At 43.1% G+C, this 18903-nt stretch overlaps 1 protein-coding gene across 7 annotated transcripts in view; it reads left to right on the forward strand.

Annotated features, from left to right (window-relative positions):
- The window catches only part of LOC102568065 (solute carrier family 22 member 15-like), a 66815-nt gene that overhangs the window by 32743 nt on the left and 15169 nt on the right, over positions 1–18903 (forward strand). For 5 of the 7 annotated variants that reach the window (XR_009463041.1, XM_059729873.1, XM_019496689.2 and 2 more), the window contains exons 7-9: positions 6410–6550; positions 8967–9052; positions 12197–12305. Coding sequence is in view for 6 of the 7 variants with exons in the window: in XM_059729873.1 (XP_059585856.1) it covers positions 6410–6550; positions 8967–9052; positions 12197–12305 (336 nt within the window). In the remaining variant the exon portion in view is untranslated. Of the gene's footprint in view, positions 1–6409; positions 6551–8966; positions 9053–12196; positions 12306–17888; positions 18122–18903 lie in introns of all 7 variants that reach the window. The other 2 variants (XM_019496688.2, XM_019496686.2) reach the window with 1 other exon arrangement.

The raw sequence follows: 18903 nt of genomic DNA on the forward strand, positions 1-18903 counted from the left end.
TTTTAATAATTTTGTGTTACTTAGATACTGATCCAAAAAACGAATTAGAAAGTAGTGGAAAACAACAACAACAAAAAAGAAAAGCAAACCCATAAATCCATGAAATTGTTTCCACTTGATATTGGCTGCATGCACACCTGTCATATTAAATTGGGTGTAAAAAGGAGACTACTGAGAGTGAAAAGTGGAGTTGTGGGGGAGCAGTAGAGAAAAATATGAACTTACCATTTGATCATTAATTTTCACATGTTAGATACAAAGTGCAAAAACTGTAAAACAAAAGAAACCCACTTATCTTTGCAGTGATATCTGCACTTACTGCACTCATCTTTGCAGTGGGAAGTGTTCTGGACTTTGTCTCCTTGGTTGTGTCCAGTATAGTTTAAAGCAGTCCAGATGGGGAGAGGAGTGACTCTTCTGAAAATATAATGATTATATGATTGGAACAGCAAAAGGACATCCCAGGAAGAACCCCAGTGTAGAACTCATGTCATTATCTGGCCTGTTTAAGGCAAAGACTGGCAGAGGGCATGTCCCTATTAAAGTTGAGCCTTAGATTTGAGATTACTTCTAGATATGAAACATCTGATTTTTCTGATTCTTTCCTAGATTATCAGGGATGAAAAGGGTACTTATAGGAGAGACTATGGAATCTCACTAGATAGAAGATCTTCTTGTTCCTATAGCAGCCTTATTTAATACTTAATCCCTGGAGGGAAAAAGTGTATACAGCTTGAGACAGATTCCCAGGCAATACTTTGTGCTGTCCTCTGGTTTTCTGCTGTGTTGTCAGTCTCCTGTGAATTTAACATAATGACCCACTTTCCTGACAAAGCTACCTCTATGCAGGTGAAGGTAGCTCTAGTGCCTGTGGTGTCCCTGAGTAGTTCTCAAATGAATACGTTAACCAGCAACTCTGGGACTGTTGTGACTTTTAGGGAATGCTGACCCTTCTTCCCCACCCCCAAAGGTTCCCTTGTGATTCCTGCAAGGGTTTAAAAGAGCTGGTGCTTGTTGTGTAACTTGTACCCCAGAAAGGATTACTCTTGTGACTGAAATAAGTTAAATAGTGGCATAATGTTACAGTGATATATTACAGTAAATATATCCTTAGTTATCATTCTATTTGTGTGGTCCAGTCGGTTGTTGCTATCTTACCCCTATTCTCTGAACTCAAGGTTAATTACATTGTCAATTGGAAGCATGTCACGGCTGCTGTGAAGCGTACGTCTTTCCGTCTCTATCTTAAAGTGAAGGCTTGCTAGCAGCCTAAAGTGTGATGGGAGCTAATCCCCAATCCCAAAATTGCATGTTTTGTTGGGCCCAGTGGACCTGACTTCCATTGTATGGGGAGCTGTATACAGACAACCCCTGCTTAGCACTCTTAATTGGTTTCAGTTGGGGCGCTCCGTGGGCTTGGCCCTGCTATGCTCTGGGGCAGTGGACACTGCACACGTGTCCTTGAGCAGTGGCTCACACTGGCCCAGGCTTTGCACTCCTGCTGGCCCTGGCCTCAGGTCTCGCACTCCTGCCGCTCTGCCAGCCCCGGCCCTGGCCCTGGGCGCTGGCCCAGGCCCTGCTCTCAAGCCCCCTGTCTGCCCCTTCTTGCTGTCGCCACCGCCACTCCAGCACCACGTGTCGGAGCAGACCCCGGGCTCCTGCCACCCTGCCCTGGGCCCTACCGGCCCGGGCTCCGTGCTTACATTGCCTGGCCCCTTGCCCACCCCTTTTCGTTGCCACCACTGCTCCTCCCCATCTGCTCCAGCACCACATGCCAGAGCGGACTCTAGGCACCGGCCACCCTGCCCTGGGCCCTGCTGGCTGCCACTCACTGCTTCACTTGACGCTGCCGCCACTGCCACCATTGCTTCTCCCCACCCCCACACTGAGCGTTATAATGAAATGTGCTGAGTGCTAAGTGAAACCAGGTAGGTATTTTAAATGAGCGCTATAGTGAAACTGCAGTAAGTGAAACGGTGTGAAGCAGGGCTTGCCTGTAAACCCCATGTACCACCAGCTGGGTGGCACACATGATGTTGACAGGTCCCAGCCACATGTTGAATTTATGGCATTATATGAATGCTATGGTATGATATGCCACTGACTGTGTTATCATGCCTTAAATTGAGTTGTACATATTGCTGGGCTACTATTTAAGTGGCAATTAACCTGTTAGTATCTTAAATGTAACATGTGTTGGGGGCATTACTTAAGGCTATCCATATCAACTCTTGTCAGGATCAGTTAGGACAACTTACAGAACAAACTGTTTGTGCTACAAGGGCCACTTTTCCCTAGCGTGTTTCTTTGAAGATTTCAGGCAGTGCACATTTCCTTAGTTAATGTGTTTCTGAAAGGTGCAACTTTTTTCCCTGAGAATCCGCTGTCATCTTATGTGTACCTTCTGCTATGGCAAAAGATCTTACAGTACGAAGTCTCTCCTTTTTTCTTGAATAATATAAAATAACAAGGAGCAATGATATTAGTAATCTGAGGTTAGGTTATATGATATTTAGGTTGTTACCTCTCAGATCCGTGTTCTTGGGGAACCTTGGCACAGTACGCAGCCTGTCTGACTCACAAAGAACTCTCCCCCTCCCTGCCTCTGCCTGAACAAGAACTGATTAGAGGAAGGACTTACAAAAGACAAAGATGATGCAGTGGGAGACACACCTAAAGCCCTCCAGACAAGGGTGATAAGAGTGAAGCAACTCCCCGGTCTCATTTGCATCCGAGATGGAACCAGATGACAACTCATTTAAATGGGAGATGGAACAGGCATGCACCTTCATTAGCATTTAGGATGGAGAACAGAGATTTCAAGGCAAGGACCACACTGAATTCTGGGATCAGAAAAGCAGGGGAGCACTTCATGATGGGGAATCCTTGCTCCAAATGCTAATCAGCCCACATCTACACACACCCAGCTCAGCATTTATCAGACCAGTTCTAGTAATGACTCCTCTATTGGTATCCAAAATGCTGAATCTTTCTGTCTGTATTGTGAGCTCCCTCAGAGTAATGCCATCTATAGCCAACAGTGATCAGTTCCTATTATCCAGCATATATCCACTGTTTACCCCTAAACAAACCTAGTGTTCTCCCTTGAGCCATTGTTAGTTCTCTACAAAAACCCCTACCCAAGCTCAAGTTTCTGTCCTGGTGCTTGGATCCAAAGCTGCACCAGTTCCATTCCTTTTCTCCCTGGAATCTCTCCATTGATTGTGCTGAGGACTCTGCCTGTCTGCCAGATCCAACAACACCTGGCAACTTCGACTGGTGGTGAGACCCCAACAAGTCTCTGTCTCTGTCTCTCTGTCTCTGCGTCTCTCTCTCTCTCTCTGTCTCTCCAGGAACCTGACTTTTATTCTTTTACTCTAGGCACAGCTTTCTAAACCTGACTTTTGCTAATCAAACAAGCTAAACTTCCCCAAAAACCTAATTGAAACTATGTAATATTGTAACTGTTTATTAGTCTCTCTCTTGCATGGCTATTATTACTGGTATCATCATAAGTTCATATACCTGGCAATAAATAACTTTTATGGTGAAGCTGGTTGCTATACTTTCTCTCTGAACCTCACCTACTCCTTCTTCCCCTTGACCTCCCCATTTGCTTTGCAGCAACACTTCTTTTACCTAAGCCAAAGATTCCTGTATTGCCCAAAACCACAATGGGGTCTGCTCATCAAGGCAGTTACTACTAGGACCATTGTGACAAGAGATTGTGACATGCTGAGTTTTGAGGCGCATGAGAGTATCAGCTGAAAGTGCTGATTGGACCCAGCCTTCTCAGATGTACTCTGTTAGCATATGTGTATGTGTGTCTAACTGCATTTATTATTGTCCTAATGAACTGAGTTCAAGGCACGTGAGGGTGTCCGCCTATCAATGCTGAGTCTGACTCAGATGTGCTCTGTTAACCTGTGTGCTTGTGTCTGACTGCATTTTATTGTTGCCCTGATGAACGGCGTTCAAGGCATATGAGGGTGTTAGCCTGTCAATGCAAAATAACCTGGCCTGGCTCAGGCGTATCCTGTTGATCTGTGTGTGTATGTGCGTACATGTGTTTGACTGATTTGGTGGCTGGAGGAACCCAGCCCCATTGAAACAGAGTCCTGCAAGATAGCTCCATTGGAGGTGAGGACTTGCAGAAGGGAGAGATACAGCTCCATATAGAAACACAAGTAACACAAGCGGCACATTGATAGAATTAAAGAGATCCCCAGAAACGTACCCCTAATAAATGATCACACCGCAAAGTGACGGGCAAATCTGGTAACAAGGTTTGGTCTTAATATCTCAAAGACCTTCCCATCTGTCCTTTTAGCAAGATGGAAAGTCTTAGCAAGGTCTTGCTTTACTGAAGGCTTTAACAAGGGCTATTTTTAAAAGTTAGTTGTTTATGGAAAACTCAAATTGTACATTGAAAAAAAAGTTTTTTCTCCCACTGCCACAAGAAAAGGAAAATGTATTCAGGCTTCTGTTCTGTTCCTTCCTGCTTCTTTTTCTCACCCCCATATACTTCTGGATGATGGAAGTCTCAATCTAATTACACAATCTAATTTCTCTCTTATGAAAATAAATTAAAGACCCTGCTCATAATTACAGCCTTACAGTAATTATGAGCAAGAATCCACAGGATCATGCAATGGCAACAATCCACAGAACCACACAAATAGTATGATAACTAAGGATATGGCTACCGTAACAGTAGTAGTACATTTCCCCAGGTGTTGGAAGAAGTGTATTGCTAATCAAATAGAATTTATGGTACAGCAGCTTGTTATCCATATACCAACAAGTCTGAAGTACTCTTCCACAGGAAACTGATAGTAGAGGAGACTGCTACAGATAATATGCATTTAAAAGAAATTTATTAGGTAATCAGCAAAATCAGCTCTGGTTGACTCTCTTTTGGCCAGTCCAAGGCAATGTTCTGTTTTATCTTTTCTCTCTGTTTTGTGAGATTCTGAAAATAGGCAGGTAATTGTTTTAAGCTTTGTATATTGATATATAAGATCTAATTTCTGTTGTTATTAGTGATTAATGAGGACCAGGGATCTGGGTTTTCCATTTGCCACAGAAGAACGTGGGTTTCCCCCTTTTAAGTAGAAAAATGCGGGAAATGGTGGGTTTCCCTTTGCAGGCTGGCAGAGTTCCAGCCTGCAAGGGGCTGCTTGGGGCTGGGAGCAGCAGGAAGAGAGGGATCAGGGAGGGAGCGTCATGTGCATATGTGCACGTGCAAATGCACATGGAAGCCAGGCAGTATGGAGAGCAGCACCTGCAGCTCCCTCCAGGTAAGTCTGGGGAGGGGAGGAAGAATGAGGCCCCCATGGTGAGGGAGGGAGTGGGGCAGGGCTGGAGGTGCTGCCCAGCTGGCGCGGTATATGGAGCTGAGACTAGAAGGTGCGGCTGCAGGGGCCTGGCTGGGGGAGCAGGATGGAGCCATGGGCGGCATGCCTGAGGGGCAGCAAGGAGGCCAGCTCCCTGCCACTGCATGCACTCCCAGATTTGTGCCTGGGGCAGAGGTGGATGCAGGCTGCCCACTGCAGGCTCCGAGATCCCTGCCCTGCTGCACTTCCCTTGAGACATCTGTGGCCTAGTGGGTGGGACCTGGCATGACAGAGTGGGATGGGAAGGCTTGATGCTACTTCTGGGAGCCCCATGCCAGCTATGCTACCATGACGAGGTGCCCCCTGCCTGCCCAGCAGCAATGGGGGGGCACAACTCTGCTGTTGCCACTGCTGCTGAGATTCATGCCACTGCTGCTGTAATCCAAAACACAGATTTTGGATTTTTTAAATCACAGAATTTGTGAATTTTTATCAGAGGTTTTGTGATTTTTAAACAGAGAAAACCAGGATCCATGATGAGATGAACCCTCAGCCTTAGCAGCTTTGACCTGAATTTTATTTTTTTTTACATACCATTGGATATTTGGTTTTCTCATTAAATTTACCTGATATATAGCAAACTTGACTAATATATATATTTTTTTTTTTTTTTTTTCTGTGCCTGGGTGGATAGATTGCTTTCTTGGAAGAACTGATATGCAGCTTGTTATTTCGTGTCCACAAAAACTATATTTTCCTTTCTGTTGTACAGGGTTTTATACTATAGATTTATCTATGAAAATAACAGATACTGATATTTTTAAAGTGTTTCTTTTTTAAAATACTTAAGAAATATAAAATCTTAAAGATTTTTCTGCATATGTACATTCTTTGGTAAAATATGGTTCCTTTGTGTATTTCAATAAGACTTCTGTTGTTTTTATCTCTTTTACTTGGAGAATAATATTTTGTATTGGCAGCTCTCAATATTATATAATTAAAGTTTAACTTTTCTGATGTTAGTTTTTGATGATGATGATCATAACCAAGCCAGTTTTTATGGATATTTTCAGGTATGTCTGCAGTCTTGTGTACTATGGCTTAACATTGAATGCTGGTGAATTAGGAGGAAATCTGTACCTAAATGTAGCTCTGTATGGCCTTGTAGAAGTTCCAGCATTTCCACTCTGTATGTTCTTTATTGAGAAACCCTGGTAAGAATACTAACTTTCTAGTTTTCTGACTATACTGTAAGGTTAGCATGATATTATATATGGAAAAGTTTATGTTATATTTTATAGTAATATACAGCCTTGCACTTCTGAATTTCTTCTTTTGGAATGCAGTCCCCCATAGGGGTTACTGTTCTTACTCTTTTTCCTTTAGTTGCACTCCACTTTCCTATTCTTTATTCCCTGAACTTTTCAATGTTTAGTGTGACTCAGTGCTATTTTTTTGACAAATCTGAGTTAACACCGTTAGGATGGCTGAGTAGCTTGCACCTCCTGTATGTTTTGCTCAGAAACCTTTGCACCCAGATGAGAGAGAGTACAACTTTGAATCATGTTCATTTTTAATTAAACTTAGAAAATCAAGCCAGGTTTGTAGAAAAAGGGCCTCAGTATTTAAGGTCTCAAATATTTGAAGTTCATACTTCTTCAGATTTCTACCTGTATTTTTAGTCCCACAGTCACAAAAATATTTGTTAGCTCCAAAGGCTAACTAGTCAATCTGGAGGCCCTGAGTTATACAGGACTGTAGTCCGTCTGTGGTTTGAGAAACTTTAAGTGAAATCCTGGTCTTACTGAAGTCATTAAAGAGCAAACGCTCTTTAATTTTAGTGGGATTAGGGTTTTATCTTTTAAATTTTCTTGGTAGCTTTATAAGCTCAGTTAGATTTTTCCAAGTTAAAAATAATATCAAGAACCTATGTTTAAACTGCATGACACACATTAGTGTATTCTGTTCAGAAGATATATTCCAGTGATTTAACAACTTTTTTTGCCTGCTATCATGAAGACATAATGATTTAACTCAAAATATAGGTGTAAATAGTTGTACCAGTTTAATAGATATTAATACCAACAAGATAGTTAGCTCAGAGCGTCTGTTATCAGCTTTAAAATACAATCAGTATATTAAAGAAGTCTAACATTTTTGTTGCAAAGGGTTAATTAAACATGTTTTCAAAGACAAATATTGTATCTTGATAATAAAAAACTAAAATTGTGACACACGTAGGAGAGGATACTTAGGCTGCATGCTCACATTCATATCATCCAAGAGAGCTCCCCAGGTTTGTACAGAAATTTAGACAGAAAAGCGAAGAGCCTGCAGTGAGGATGCTGGGCTGCCAGGGGTCCCTAGAGCAGGTAGCCCAGAAAGCTTTGCAGCCTTTTATTTTTAAATTAATGTAGGTGAGGCTGGGTAGAGAGTATTTCAGGCAGGGAATAAGCCCAGAGCAGAACATGCCCTCTAAGTGCTTCAGTGCTGGGCTTTTCCACCCCTGAGCACTCGGGGGGGGGGGGGGGGGTGTTCTGCTAGCTTCTTGGCTGAGACTGACACATGCTCTCCCTCCTCCTTTTGGAGAGGGGAGAGATGGAAGCAAAGCACACTGGGATTGTGGAGGTCAGCTCTTCATGTGCTGCCTGTACAGAAGTTCTGTCTCCCGAGAGAGATTCTGTGGGAAGCCACTTCACTTGGGTTGTTATTTTTCTCTGAGTGGCCACTTGTACTCTAGGAGAAAAATAAAAAATTTCATACACTTGTGGTTTCTCCTGAGAGGACAGGGACTGCCTGGAGAAACTGAACATCTGTACTAGCCCTTAGAAATATCTAAGATTTTACTGCATAAAACTTAACTAGTAGATACACAGAAACCCGACAGTCTCTTTTTTTCAACTGAACCATCAATTATTATTGAAAATAAGATTTATTTATGTATTTATTTATTTATAATTCTTTCTAAATAATTATCAGTTTTGTATACATTGCAAATCTGGAGCTGATTTGTGATGGTCAGACTTACTTCCCTTTTATGCCAAAGTGAAGGGCAACAAATATGAAGCCATACTACATACTCTTATTGTCATGTAAAGAAAAATTGCATATATAGTAGCGTTGCTTTATGTTTTGTATCTTAAGCAACAATACAAGAATATTAAGATTGCAAAGGCAGATACGCAAAGGTTAAAAAAGACAAAATTCAGTTTTCCTGTCCAGCCTTCTTGATATGCCTTGTGACACTGTCTTTTTATTATGTGCTCAAAGAGAGAACCCCTACCTCTTTCAGTGCACCAGGTGCATTGTTCTTGGGGAGCAAATCAAGGCTGTGCAGTGAATAAAGCTGCTGCTTGTAAGACTCTTGAATCATTGCCGCAGATGTTGTTATATTAACAACAAATTTGCTTCACTTTTTTTTACAGCTTTTGCTAGAAATGTTTTCTGGGAAGACTAACATATTGCTACTCAATAAAGTAATTAATTGAAGCCACTGTCTGAAAAGCCATATGGTATATAACTGTTAGTGCTGCCATCCTATATTGTGTTTGGCCCTTTATAGACTAATACAAAAAGGCACATTGCCTGTGTTGAAGAATTTATCTAACCATCTGTCCATTTTCCTTTTAGGTCTGGAAGACGTAAAACTATGACTTCTTTTCTAATATTTGCAGGATTTGCCTGTATAATCACCATGCTTTTACCTGAAAATGCTGGTGAGTATATGCTGTTGTCAAAGTAAACCTGAGCTAGTCTAAGCTAATTAGAGAGACTAATTTACAGTTAAACCCAACTAATCTGTTAGGCAATTAGGGAGTTTACTAGAGACAAGGTATCTCTTGGAGGTGTTTGTGCAATAAGCGGACATGGCTCAAAGTAGTGAATATATATCATTATGACAAACAGCATTTCATAGTTATTACAGGAATTTAAAAAGACCTGTAGAAATTTCAGTTTAGAGTCTCAAGTTGTCTAGTCTTTCCGTATACGTTTCATTTCAACTAATGTAGTAATTTTTAACAAGGGTTCCACAAGATAGTTTTACTGGCATCATGTAATATTAGCATTTGTAGGTGTGCAAACAGTGCAGTGTATGATTCATGAGATAAACCCATGGATTTCAAATAGGAATCCATAGTGTCAAAAACATTCTGAACTGTTATGGTTTTTCTGGTCCTACTATCTAAGGTATGTTCTCAGGTCTTGTATCTTTTAGCTTCAAATTAGCAGTATGCTGTAAGTTATTACAGAATTTTAAACACTGGGAGCAATAGCAGTGACCTAATCACAAGCTATGCACCTACAGTTTGTTGTGCATAACCCCACTTGAACTTTCTCCTTTCTTTCTTTCTTTTCTTTTTTTTTTTTTTCAATGAAAGCAATTTTTAAAAATCTGAGCTTGCATTCTGTTGGGTAGTTAAAAAAGAAAGTTGATTTTATTGCAGTGGATTTTCAATTATAATTAGATGTTAAACACCTCATATCCCCACATATCAGCCAGATTTCTAAATAGCTTGCCTCATTTATTAACCAAATCTCATCTCAACCCTTTCATATGGGGAAAATTAAGTAAGAACAATCTAATTCATTAAGGGTGTATTCTCTAATGAAGGGTAAGAAATTTAAATTTGGTCAAGTAAAAACAGGTTTTCCCTTCCTTCCTACTCACTTGGGATTAATAGTATTTAGCAGGGATCCTGGTTTTTTGTTTAAAAATCCCAAATGCACTGATAACCCCTCCAAATTCTCTGATTTAAAAACAGCAAAATCCGTGTTTTTCCGCAATTACAATGAAGCACCACTCTCTTTCTCTCAGTTTAACACAATGTTTTACTAATACATTTACAATTTAAAGCAGTTTGGAAGCCTACCAGTGCCTCAGTCATTATAATAAAATAAATTCTAAATACCTATCTACTCTGGTGTTTGCTTTTTGGTTTTTTTTTATCATAGAAAATCAGCACTTCCTCTGCCCCATTGGTCACAAGGATGCGTGCCCAACTGTGGCTGCCTACTCCACTGATTTGTGGCGCTGAGCAGCCCTGATATGCTGGTGTCTTGCCCCTGCCATTGCCTCTTACTCCCAACCCACAGCCCCTCCAGCACTGCCAGTGCCCCTCACTCCCGATCTGTAGCACTCTGCCACCCCCCAAGCCCTGCCAGAGGGGGACCCCAGCTACCAGAACTATGGAACCTGGGGCAGGGCCTGCAGCTCCCTTCCCCCCCAGCAGCACCCAAGCCCTGGCTGCCACGTACAGGAAGTGGCAGCTGCTGCGACCAGAGCTGAGCAGAGTCTGTGGGGTATGGGGGAGCATACGGGCTGCCCACTGCAGGGTTTGGGTCTCCCTGCCCTGGGGGCCTTTGTGGCCCAATGGATGGGACCTGGCACAGGAGGGTGCAGCATGATGGGGAGGTGGGCATGGTGAGCTGTCCCTTGCCCTCTCGGAAGCAATGGGGTTGGCAACATTTAGAGTTGTGCCACCCTGGTGCTGCTGGGTGGGCAGGGGGTGCCTCACCTTGGTGACATGGCTGGCGCAGGGCTCCCAACGCCCTTCTGTGCCAGGTACCACCCTCTGGGCCATGGAGGCCCCCGGGGGGAGGGAACTAGGGTGGAAAGCCCAAGCCATGTGATGGGTAGCTTGCATCCTTCCCCATCCCATGCACATATCTGGGAGGCACAGGCCCCACCCCCATGCTCCTCTCCCTGGGAATGCACACAGCAGCGGGGAGTCAGTGTACACCAGCCTCCTGGACCAGCTGCCTGTGGGTCCATCCCGCTCCCTCAGCCAGACCCCAAGGCTGCACATTCCAACCCCAGCCCTGGGCACCATCCTGTCTGGGCAGCACCCCCAGCCCCAGCTGCCAACTTGTTCTACTCCCTTCCGCACTGTGGATGCCTCAGTCTGCCATCCTGTGCCCTAGCATGCGTCACTTATGCCCCCCTCCATAGACTTACCTGAAGACAGCTGGGGGAGCTGCTTTCCACCGCTGCCTGCCTGCATTGCTGGCCATTTGCATGTGTGCATGTCCACACATGCACATGGCACTCCCTGTGCCTTGCTCCCCTCAGCCCCAAGCATCCCCTTGCAGGCTGAAGCTCTGCCAGCCCGCAAGGGGAAACCTGTGGTTTCCCGTGTTTTTCTCCTCTAAAAGAAAATCCATGTTTTTCCTTGGCAAATGGAGAACCTAGATCCCAGGTACTCAGTAAGAACAAGGTAGCTTAGCCCACACTTCACTTTCAAGTGGAATAAGCTCCCTTGCTCAAAGATGGTCTTAGTGTACATTAAAAGTGTCCACATAGAGAATTAATGCAAAGTGTTGAAAGAAACAGTAAGTAAAGTTTTTAGATGGACTGATGAATTAAAAATCTCTGTTGTCACTAGTACCTGCTTCTTGATTACTTGATCATAAAAAGAAAACCAATGCACAAATCCTCTACTGACACTAAGCAGAACTCTTAGGAAGACCAGGTCTCTGTATTTGCATCTAGCAATTGGATGCTTGTTGTATTAACCTTGAGCTTGACACAAACTGTAACTGTTTTCACATTCCTAGAATTTCTGCAGAAATATATTCAACTTACAAAAGAAATTGAAGGTTCACTGTTTCATTTTACATGTTAATGACACAGTTATTTCAGTTGAAGACATAATCTGACTTGATACAAATTTTGAGCAGTTCTGTGAAGAATGTTTTTTTCTTGCTCCCGTAGGTTTTGGGGGTAGTTAGTGCTATAGTTATACGGTCAATATGCTACATTTGTGTTTCAATCTCATGAACTACCCAAGCTTTAAATTTAATGTCATAAATATAATATTTCTTTTCACTTCCACTTAATTTATTTTTTTTCTCTTCCAAAGGTTTATTCTTCAGTCCAGCTTCATTAGCATTGTGTGGAAAAATGACAGTCAGTGCTGCCTTCAACATAGTGTATATTTATACTTCAGAACTCTACCCGACAGTATTAAGGTAATTGTTAATTTAACTCTGCAGAGTTCAGTATACTAAACGTAACTGATGCTTTGTGTGAATTTTGTGTTGTTTCATTATCTCTTAATCTTGTTTCACATAAAAACATTTGAGTGTCTGAAGTGGGTGAAATAAATGTTTGACTGTTACAGCATTCTTTCAATATGAGGAGAAGAGTCTTTTAGTAAATAGGGGTGAGTCTGGAGATGGCTGAGGAGGCTGATCTGCAGACATGGCAAATGGTTCCAGGAGGAAGAAGGGGTCTTGGTAAAAACAAAACCATTTGATACAGCATATATGAAAATATAAAACAATTCACACAAAGAAAACTATGTTTTAATGGTTTATGTTAATGTTTTTAGCTTTTACTAAAATATTAATGAGTTCATACAGTAGTCAAGTTTTTACTAAAACTTGAAAAGCACATTTTATATCAGACACCCATACTGTAGTAGTTAACCCTCATGGGATGTTGATCTGACAACTTTCTCAAGCGCTAAATCCCTTTTAAATATGTGAAAAAAGGAAACTCCTTCCTTTATTAAAAACAACCTGAGATATAGTATTTTCTTGTTTGTGTTACTAATTCGTCTGGAAAAATTGTTATGCATAAAAACAAACTTCTTCTCCAGGTCTACTTTCTTCTTCTATTGTTCTTTACAAAATATAAATACATTATAGACGTAAGATATGCAAAAAAAAAAGGCAGATTATATTTCCCCTGTATAATTAAAATTGTTGGTATAGTTTAGTTTCCTATGTTTTAAACAGCAATTAATTGTTCATTTTTTGAATTTGTTGATTTAAATATTTTTAATGCAATTCATTTAACTATTTATGTATAGTTCTAGCAGTTCCGTGCTGTGTTTTACAGTGTTTTATATGTTAACAGGTTAACTAAAAACATTATAATCTGAGGTTGTAGCATGGAAAAAAATGTACCCAGGGCAATTCTCTTTCACCCTCCCCTGCCCCACACTCCTCATTCCTCTGTACTTCCAGGGAGCAGGAACAAGCAAGGTATGGTGGGAATTTTAGTTCTCTACAGTGTCAATGGGGTTTGCTGCTGCCAGGAAGGAGTGGGGGGAACTTGCACCCCACTTTTTTGCTGCTGAAGACGATGTCCAGAGGCCAAACAAAATGCAGATTTTGGCCACAAAAAATTAGGTCAATTCTCCTCCTCCCCAGCAGTAAACTCCACTGTCACTCTACAAAACTGATTCTCAGAACACCTTGTACTCATTGCTTGTGTTGGCTGCTTCCTGCAGCCAGAAAGCGCAGGCAAAGCGAGGCAGGCAGGATTGAGGGCCTCCCATCCTTCTGGTGTCCCTCCCTTTAGGCAGCTCTTGGGGCCCAGGCTCTGTTAAGGCATTCCATGTCACGCTACCGATTGTAACATATCAATTCACAGTGGCTTGGCAAAGCTATAGCTGATGTCATCCAGGGTTAGTTAATATCCAGGTTACAGAAATTAAATATATCATAGCCTTCTACTTCTCCAAATATTTCCTAAGTTGTTATGTTATATTCAGATGGGAGGAGTGCCCAAAAATGCCTCTCAGAATTTGGGCCTTATTGAGGTAGGTACTATATAACCAAACAGGAAGACAGTTTAAAAAGGTTAAAAAAAAATGTTGCTAGAATAGTACAGCATGCAAAAAAAATGACTAGGAATACCAAAGGCACATAACTTGTTTCCTTTTTCTTTTTCCGCTGTTTTTTTATATATTGCAGGGCAGGGTTTGAGGAAATGGCAGTAGGAATGAATAAATAGAAATGTAAGAGTAGAGAGACAAGGTAAAATTAGAAAAGGATGGAAAGAAAAAGAAGAGGAGACCAGGGCAATGAGAATGAGCCTATAGTGGAGGGAGTCTGAGGATAAGGGTAGGAATGACTTGTGATTATTAACTACCAGATAATAATGTACAAAGTTTAAATTGTAAAAGTACCAGATCTAAGAAATCTTTTTGCACTTTGAGTTGTATAATTCTGCAGTTTTAGCAGATGATTAGGAGGAGTAAATTGCAGAGGCTGACACCCTCCTTTAAAAAAAGACTTATTGATACTTTTGGATAATTAGCTGTAATAGAATATTCCAGCTGCTAGCAGTTGTGTTAACATGGAATTTAGAGCAGGGGTGCTCAGCTTCTGGCCTGCAGGCCAGATTTAGCTCACGGAGCTGTGACATCTGGCCTGCAGAGCTTGCAAGGTGTTGGGATATTTAGCAGTGGGGGAACACTGGCAATACTGCCACTCTCCCCTGACTGCCAGATTCCCAAGCCCCGCTCGTGGCCAGTTTGGAGCTAGGCCACATCCCCCCTCTCACGTGTGGCTGGTTTGGGGCCAGGCCATACTCCTTCCCTCTGTGTGGTTGGGTTGGGGCCAAGCCATGCCCCCCTCCCACCTCCTCTCCCTGCCCCTCCCCACTTCCAGCATGGCTGGTTCAGGACTGGGAAGGCCCCCCCCCACCCCCCCACCATAGGATCGAGTTGGGGCCTGGCCATGCCCCCTTCCCCAGGAGGCTTGGGGCTGGGCCATGCTCTCCTGCCATCCCCCATTGGGCTGGTTGGGGCTGGGCCATGCCCTCTTCTCCCCATGTGGTTGGATCGGGTCTCTGCTTCCTCCTGCGCACTCTGGGAGCTACATCAGGATCTGGCCCCTGGACAGATCAGGCATTGCCTTCTAGGTGAAAAATGTTGACACCGTTTGTTTAGAGTAATTATAGATTATTGGGATCCAAAAATTCAGAAGCTTTAAAAGAGATCACCAACACCGTGAATTTCACAGTGTTAGAAATGTTTATAGGAATTCCCAGCTGATGTGACAGAACACAGACTTTTGTGTGAGAATGGAAAAGTTACTTGAAATTAATTCCTGGCTTCAGACTAACACATCTGATTTACCTCTCTTTGCAAACTCTTATAATGTTAGGTTCCTAACCAAGTCCCCCCAAACTGGTTGAATTTGGGTTTCTGCCCCCTCCCCCCGCACAGTATTTTACATTTTTAATGTTCCCGTCTCCCTTATGCTTCCTGATTCCAAATTGCATGAGTTAAACCTCAAGTGTTAAGTTTTAATATTTTTGGTTTTGTTTCACAGTGTTCAGATAACATTTTTTTTTCTGAGAGTCACAAGGCTGTTGGTGCCAAATATGTGACAACTCATATGTAATAAGAATTATAACAGTGCATTAATGTGTTTGAGATTAGTTACTTGTGATTAGGAAAAAGTAGTTAATCTGGTAGAGAACTGCTCCCACTTGAACCTGCCGATTTATTCTTAGAGCAAAACAACCAATTTATGTTTGAAAAGCTGGCACTTTTGTGAAGGAAGTTCTCATTCTTTCTCAACCACCTTATTCTTGTAATGTGTTTAAGTAGGGTTACCATATTTCCGGTTCCAAAAAGGAGGACACCTGTCACGCAGGGCGTGAAGAGTATACGATTGTAGAAGGGCAGTGATATAGTGGTGCCCTGCCTCTGCCCATTCTTTTGCCCCTCACTCTCAAGCCACAGTGCCCCCGCAGCCCTACTGCTGCCTCTCACACCTGACCCACAGACCCCAGGCCTGCCAGTGCACCTTACTCCCAAACCTCAGTGCCCCACCCCCCTGGGCCATGCTGGTGTCCCTCACTCCCAACCCATAGCCTCCCCATCCCTGTTGGTGTCCCTCACTCCTGACCTACAACTCCCTGGTGCTGCCAGTGCCCTGCCCTCCCAACACACAGCCCCCCCCCCCCCTTGGTGCCCCTCACTCCCAAGCCACAGCCCCCCCCCCAGCCCTGCTGGTGCCCCTACTCCAGACCCACAGGCCTCTGCTGCCCCCAGCCATGCCCCTGCAAGCACAAGCACCAGCCCTGGTGCCACTGAACCAGCCATGCAGTTCCCCACCACCCCTGAAGGGCTCCCCTGTCCCCTTCCCTCTTCCCCTGCTGGAGGGGCATGGACCTCCCCTGCCCTGCTGCAGCCCCAGACTTGGCCCCCCCCGACACACCCTCTTGCCCCCACAGACTTACCTGTATCCAGCTGCTGGGCTGCTTCCACCCCCTGTCTGGCTACATGCTGCACACGTGTGTGTGCACTCTGCCTCCAGTCACCCTGCCGCCAGCCCCAAGCATCTCCTTGCTAGGACAAGCCGGGAAGTGCTGGGCAAAACTTTGAAGCTGAGCTGACCAAAATCATGCAAATTTGATTGCATTTTAAAAAACCTCCTGGACCGAGATTGGAGGATCTAAAAAGAAGACATGTCCCGGAAAATCTGGATGTACGGTAACCCTAGTTTAAGCAGTTTATGTTTAAAAATGTTGCATATTATTGCATTGCTATTCCAATACTAAAAATATTTTGGTTAACAATTTAGTGAAAGCATTTTTGTTTGTTTTTGCTTGGGTTTTTTTTTTTTTTTTTACTCAATTCCAAATATTTTTGGTACTTTATGTCCGGAAATATCACTAGGACTTCTAGTTGGGGTTGATGGGGAGGGAGCACATAGTTAAATTGAAAGCAAAGCTACAAGCAAGTCTACTGGTATAACACAACATTGCACTGAGTCTTTGATATATTTGAAGCTTCACTATTGTCTGAGATAAATTTTTTCATTCAATAACAAAAATAATTAATTGCACAAAACAGATGCCAGAGATTCCATATATAGTATATAATTCAGTTAATTGTTTGGAAAATTATATAAGGTTTAATTTAAGTTCATATCTATTTAGCAACCTGGACACTGAGATGATTAGTAATCATAACTTTGCAGTAAGATAAGAGTCAGGAAATATAGACTCAAAAATATAGAAAGAAAATAAAAGTATATTGCTTCCTGGCTCCATAGGGTAGAATCTAATCCTGTAACAAAAACTTTATAGACCATGTAAACAACAGCAAAAACTGACTGTGTAGGGATATGGCTCAGTAAAATCGACACAATGTTGTGATATGGACTAACAATTTTTTTTTTCAAGCAATTGTTCATATGGATTGTACTTTTGGTGTACTTACTTGCACCCTATGCTTGCAAATCACATCAATTTGTCCCCACAGTTTCCATTGGGCCTTATGTGCACCTAAGATGTCCTTGCACTGCATTCCTACTATGGCACCCTCCTGCTCCGTGGTCTGAGCCCCTGACTCTCCTGCCATGACTTGATGGAATGGTAAAAGGAAGGGTTCAGTGGTGTTCCTTCCCCCTGACCCAAAAACAGGGATACTCACAAGTTTGCCACGGATGTTCTCAGGGATCTGCCTCCCCTATACCCTGTCCACTTGCCAACCGTGTGGATCTTCATGTTACCACACCAATACTGGGCTACAGCCCGTCTGTTGCCCTGAGAGGCCTCTGCCTCCTTTAATGTGGAAGGGGTGCAGGCTTGGGGATTCAGCTTGCCTGCCCCTCTTCCTCTTGGGTCCACCCCGATCCCTGCACTGGCCCCGAGGCCTCAGACGGTGCTTCAGAGCTGGGGCAAAAACGGCTGATCGCGTTCCCCTATGGAGAAACACTGGCCACAAGCCTCTTGTGCTCCAGGACCACAGTGTGCAATGTTCCAGGTGGCTTCTGACTGCTCCCCTTGTCCACTTACCGCAGGGCAGAGCCAGAGGGCTCGTTAATGCTGGCGTCCCAGGCCTCAGCCAGCCCATCACCTCGCCAGCTGGCTTCCACCCTGCATCCGGCTTCCGGCAGGGTTTTTGAATCTCCCATGGCAGTGGCCTCAGCTGATGTTATCAGCCGGCTACCACCCAGCTTAATCGATGGCTGCTTGAAGAGCCGGTGCAACACTGGCTTGCGCGGCTCTTTCTCTGCCCTGGTCTGCCTCCTCGGTAAGTTTGTGGTGGCGTTGGGGTCCCTATTCCCCTCTCTGGGAACGTCTGAGTCTGCCCCCAGGGGTGTACCCTGCCGCCACACCTACCCAGATACATATTTGGCTGGAGATACACTTATTCTTGTCCACGGATCTTTGTGACTGATAGGTAGTTGTTTGCTTGGAGGTGGGTCTTAGAATCCTACCAGATTGATTGCTGAGGATACTCCCTAAAATTGCGTTTTTTTGTTTTGTTTTTTTTTGAAGAGGATCATTCTTCAAGCAGGTATCTGAGACTGCCTGAGCTCTAGTGGATTCAGCTCAGATATGTTTAAGCGGGGCTCACTTAACTGCTTTTTAATATGTTCTTATCAAGTTGGAGACCTATTTTGATAAACAGTTTTTTTTTTTTTTTTTTTTTTTACAGTCTGGCCCCTCAGCCTATCAGTATTGGCTATAGACACTTTAGGTACAATCCAAATGATTTTTTCTTATTAAACTAATATGACAAAATGCTTAATCAAGCATGTGATGTTAACTTCCCTGGGACTGAATAATAGGGAGAAAATCTTAAGGAATTGTCATTGTCACAACTATGTGCAAGAATTAAGGATGACATCTGAGAGTAATCTTGTCCTTATGGAACACTGTATCAAGTGAACCTGACATAAGGATGACCCCTATATTCAAGCTGATGTAGTGCTACTAAAAAGGCGGTCTTTACTAACAAATGATAAAGGAAAGAAGCTGCTAAGGGGAAGAAATAGATCAGAAATAAGGTATCTAAGAAACCTTACAAAT

This window comes from Alligator mississippiensis, chromosome 6 (genome assembly GCF_030867095.1).
Source record: "Alligator mississippiensis isolate rAllMis1 chromosome 6, rAllMis1, whole genome shotgun sequence".
Classification (NCBI taxonomy): domain Eukaryota; kingdom Metazoa; phylum Chordata; order Crocodylia; family Alligatoridae; genus Alligator; species Alligator mississippiensis.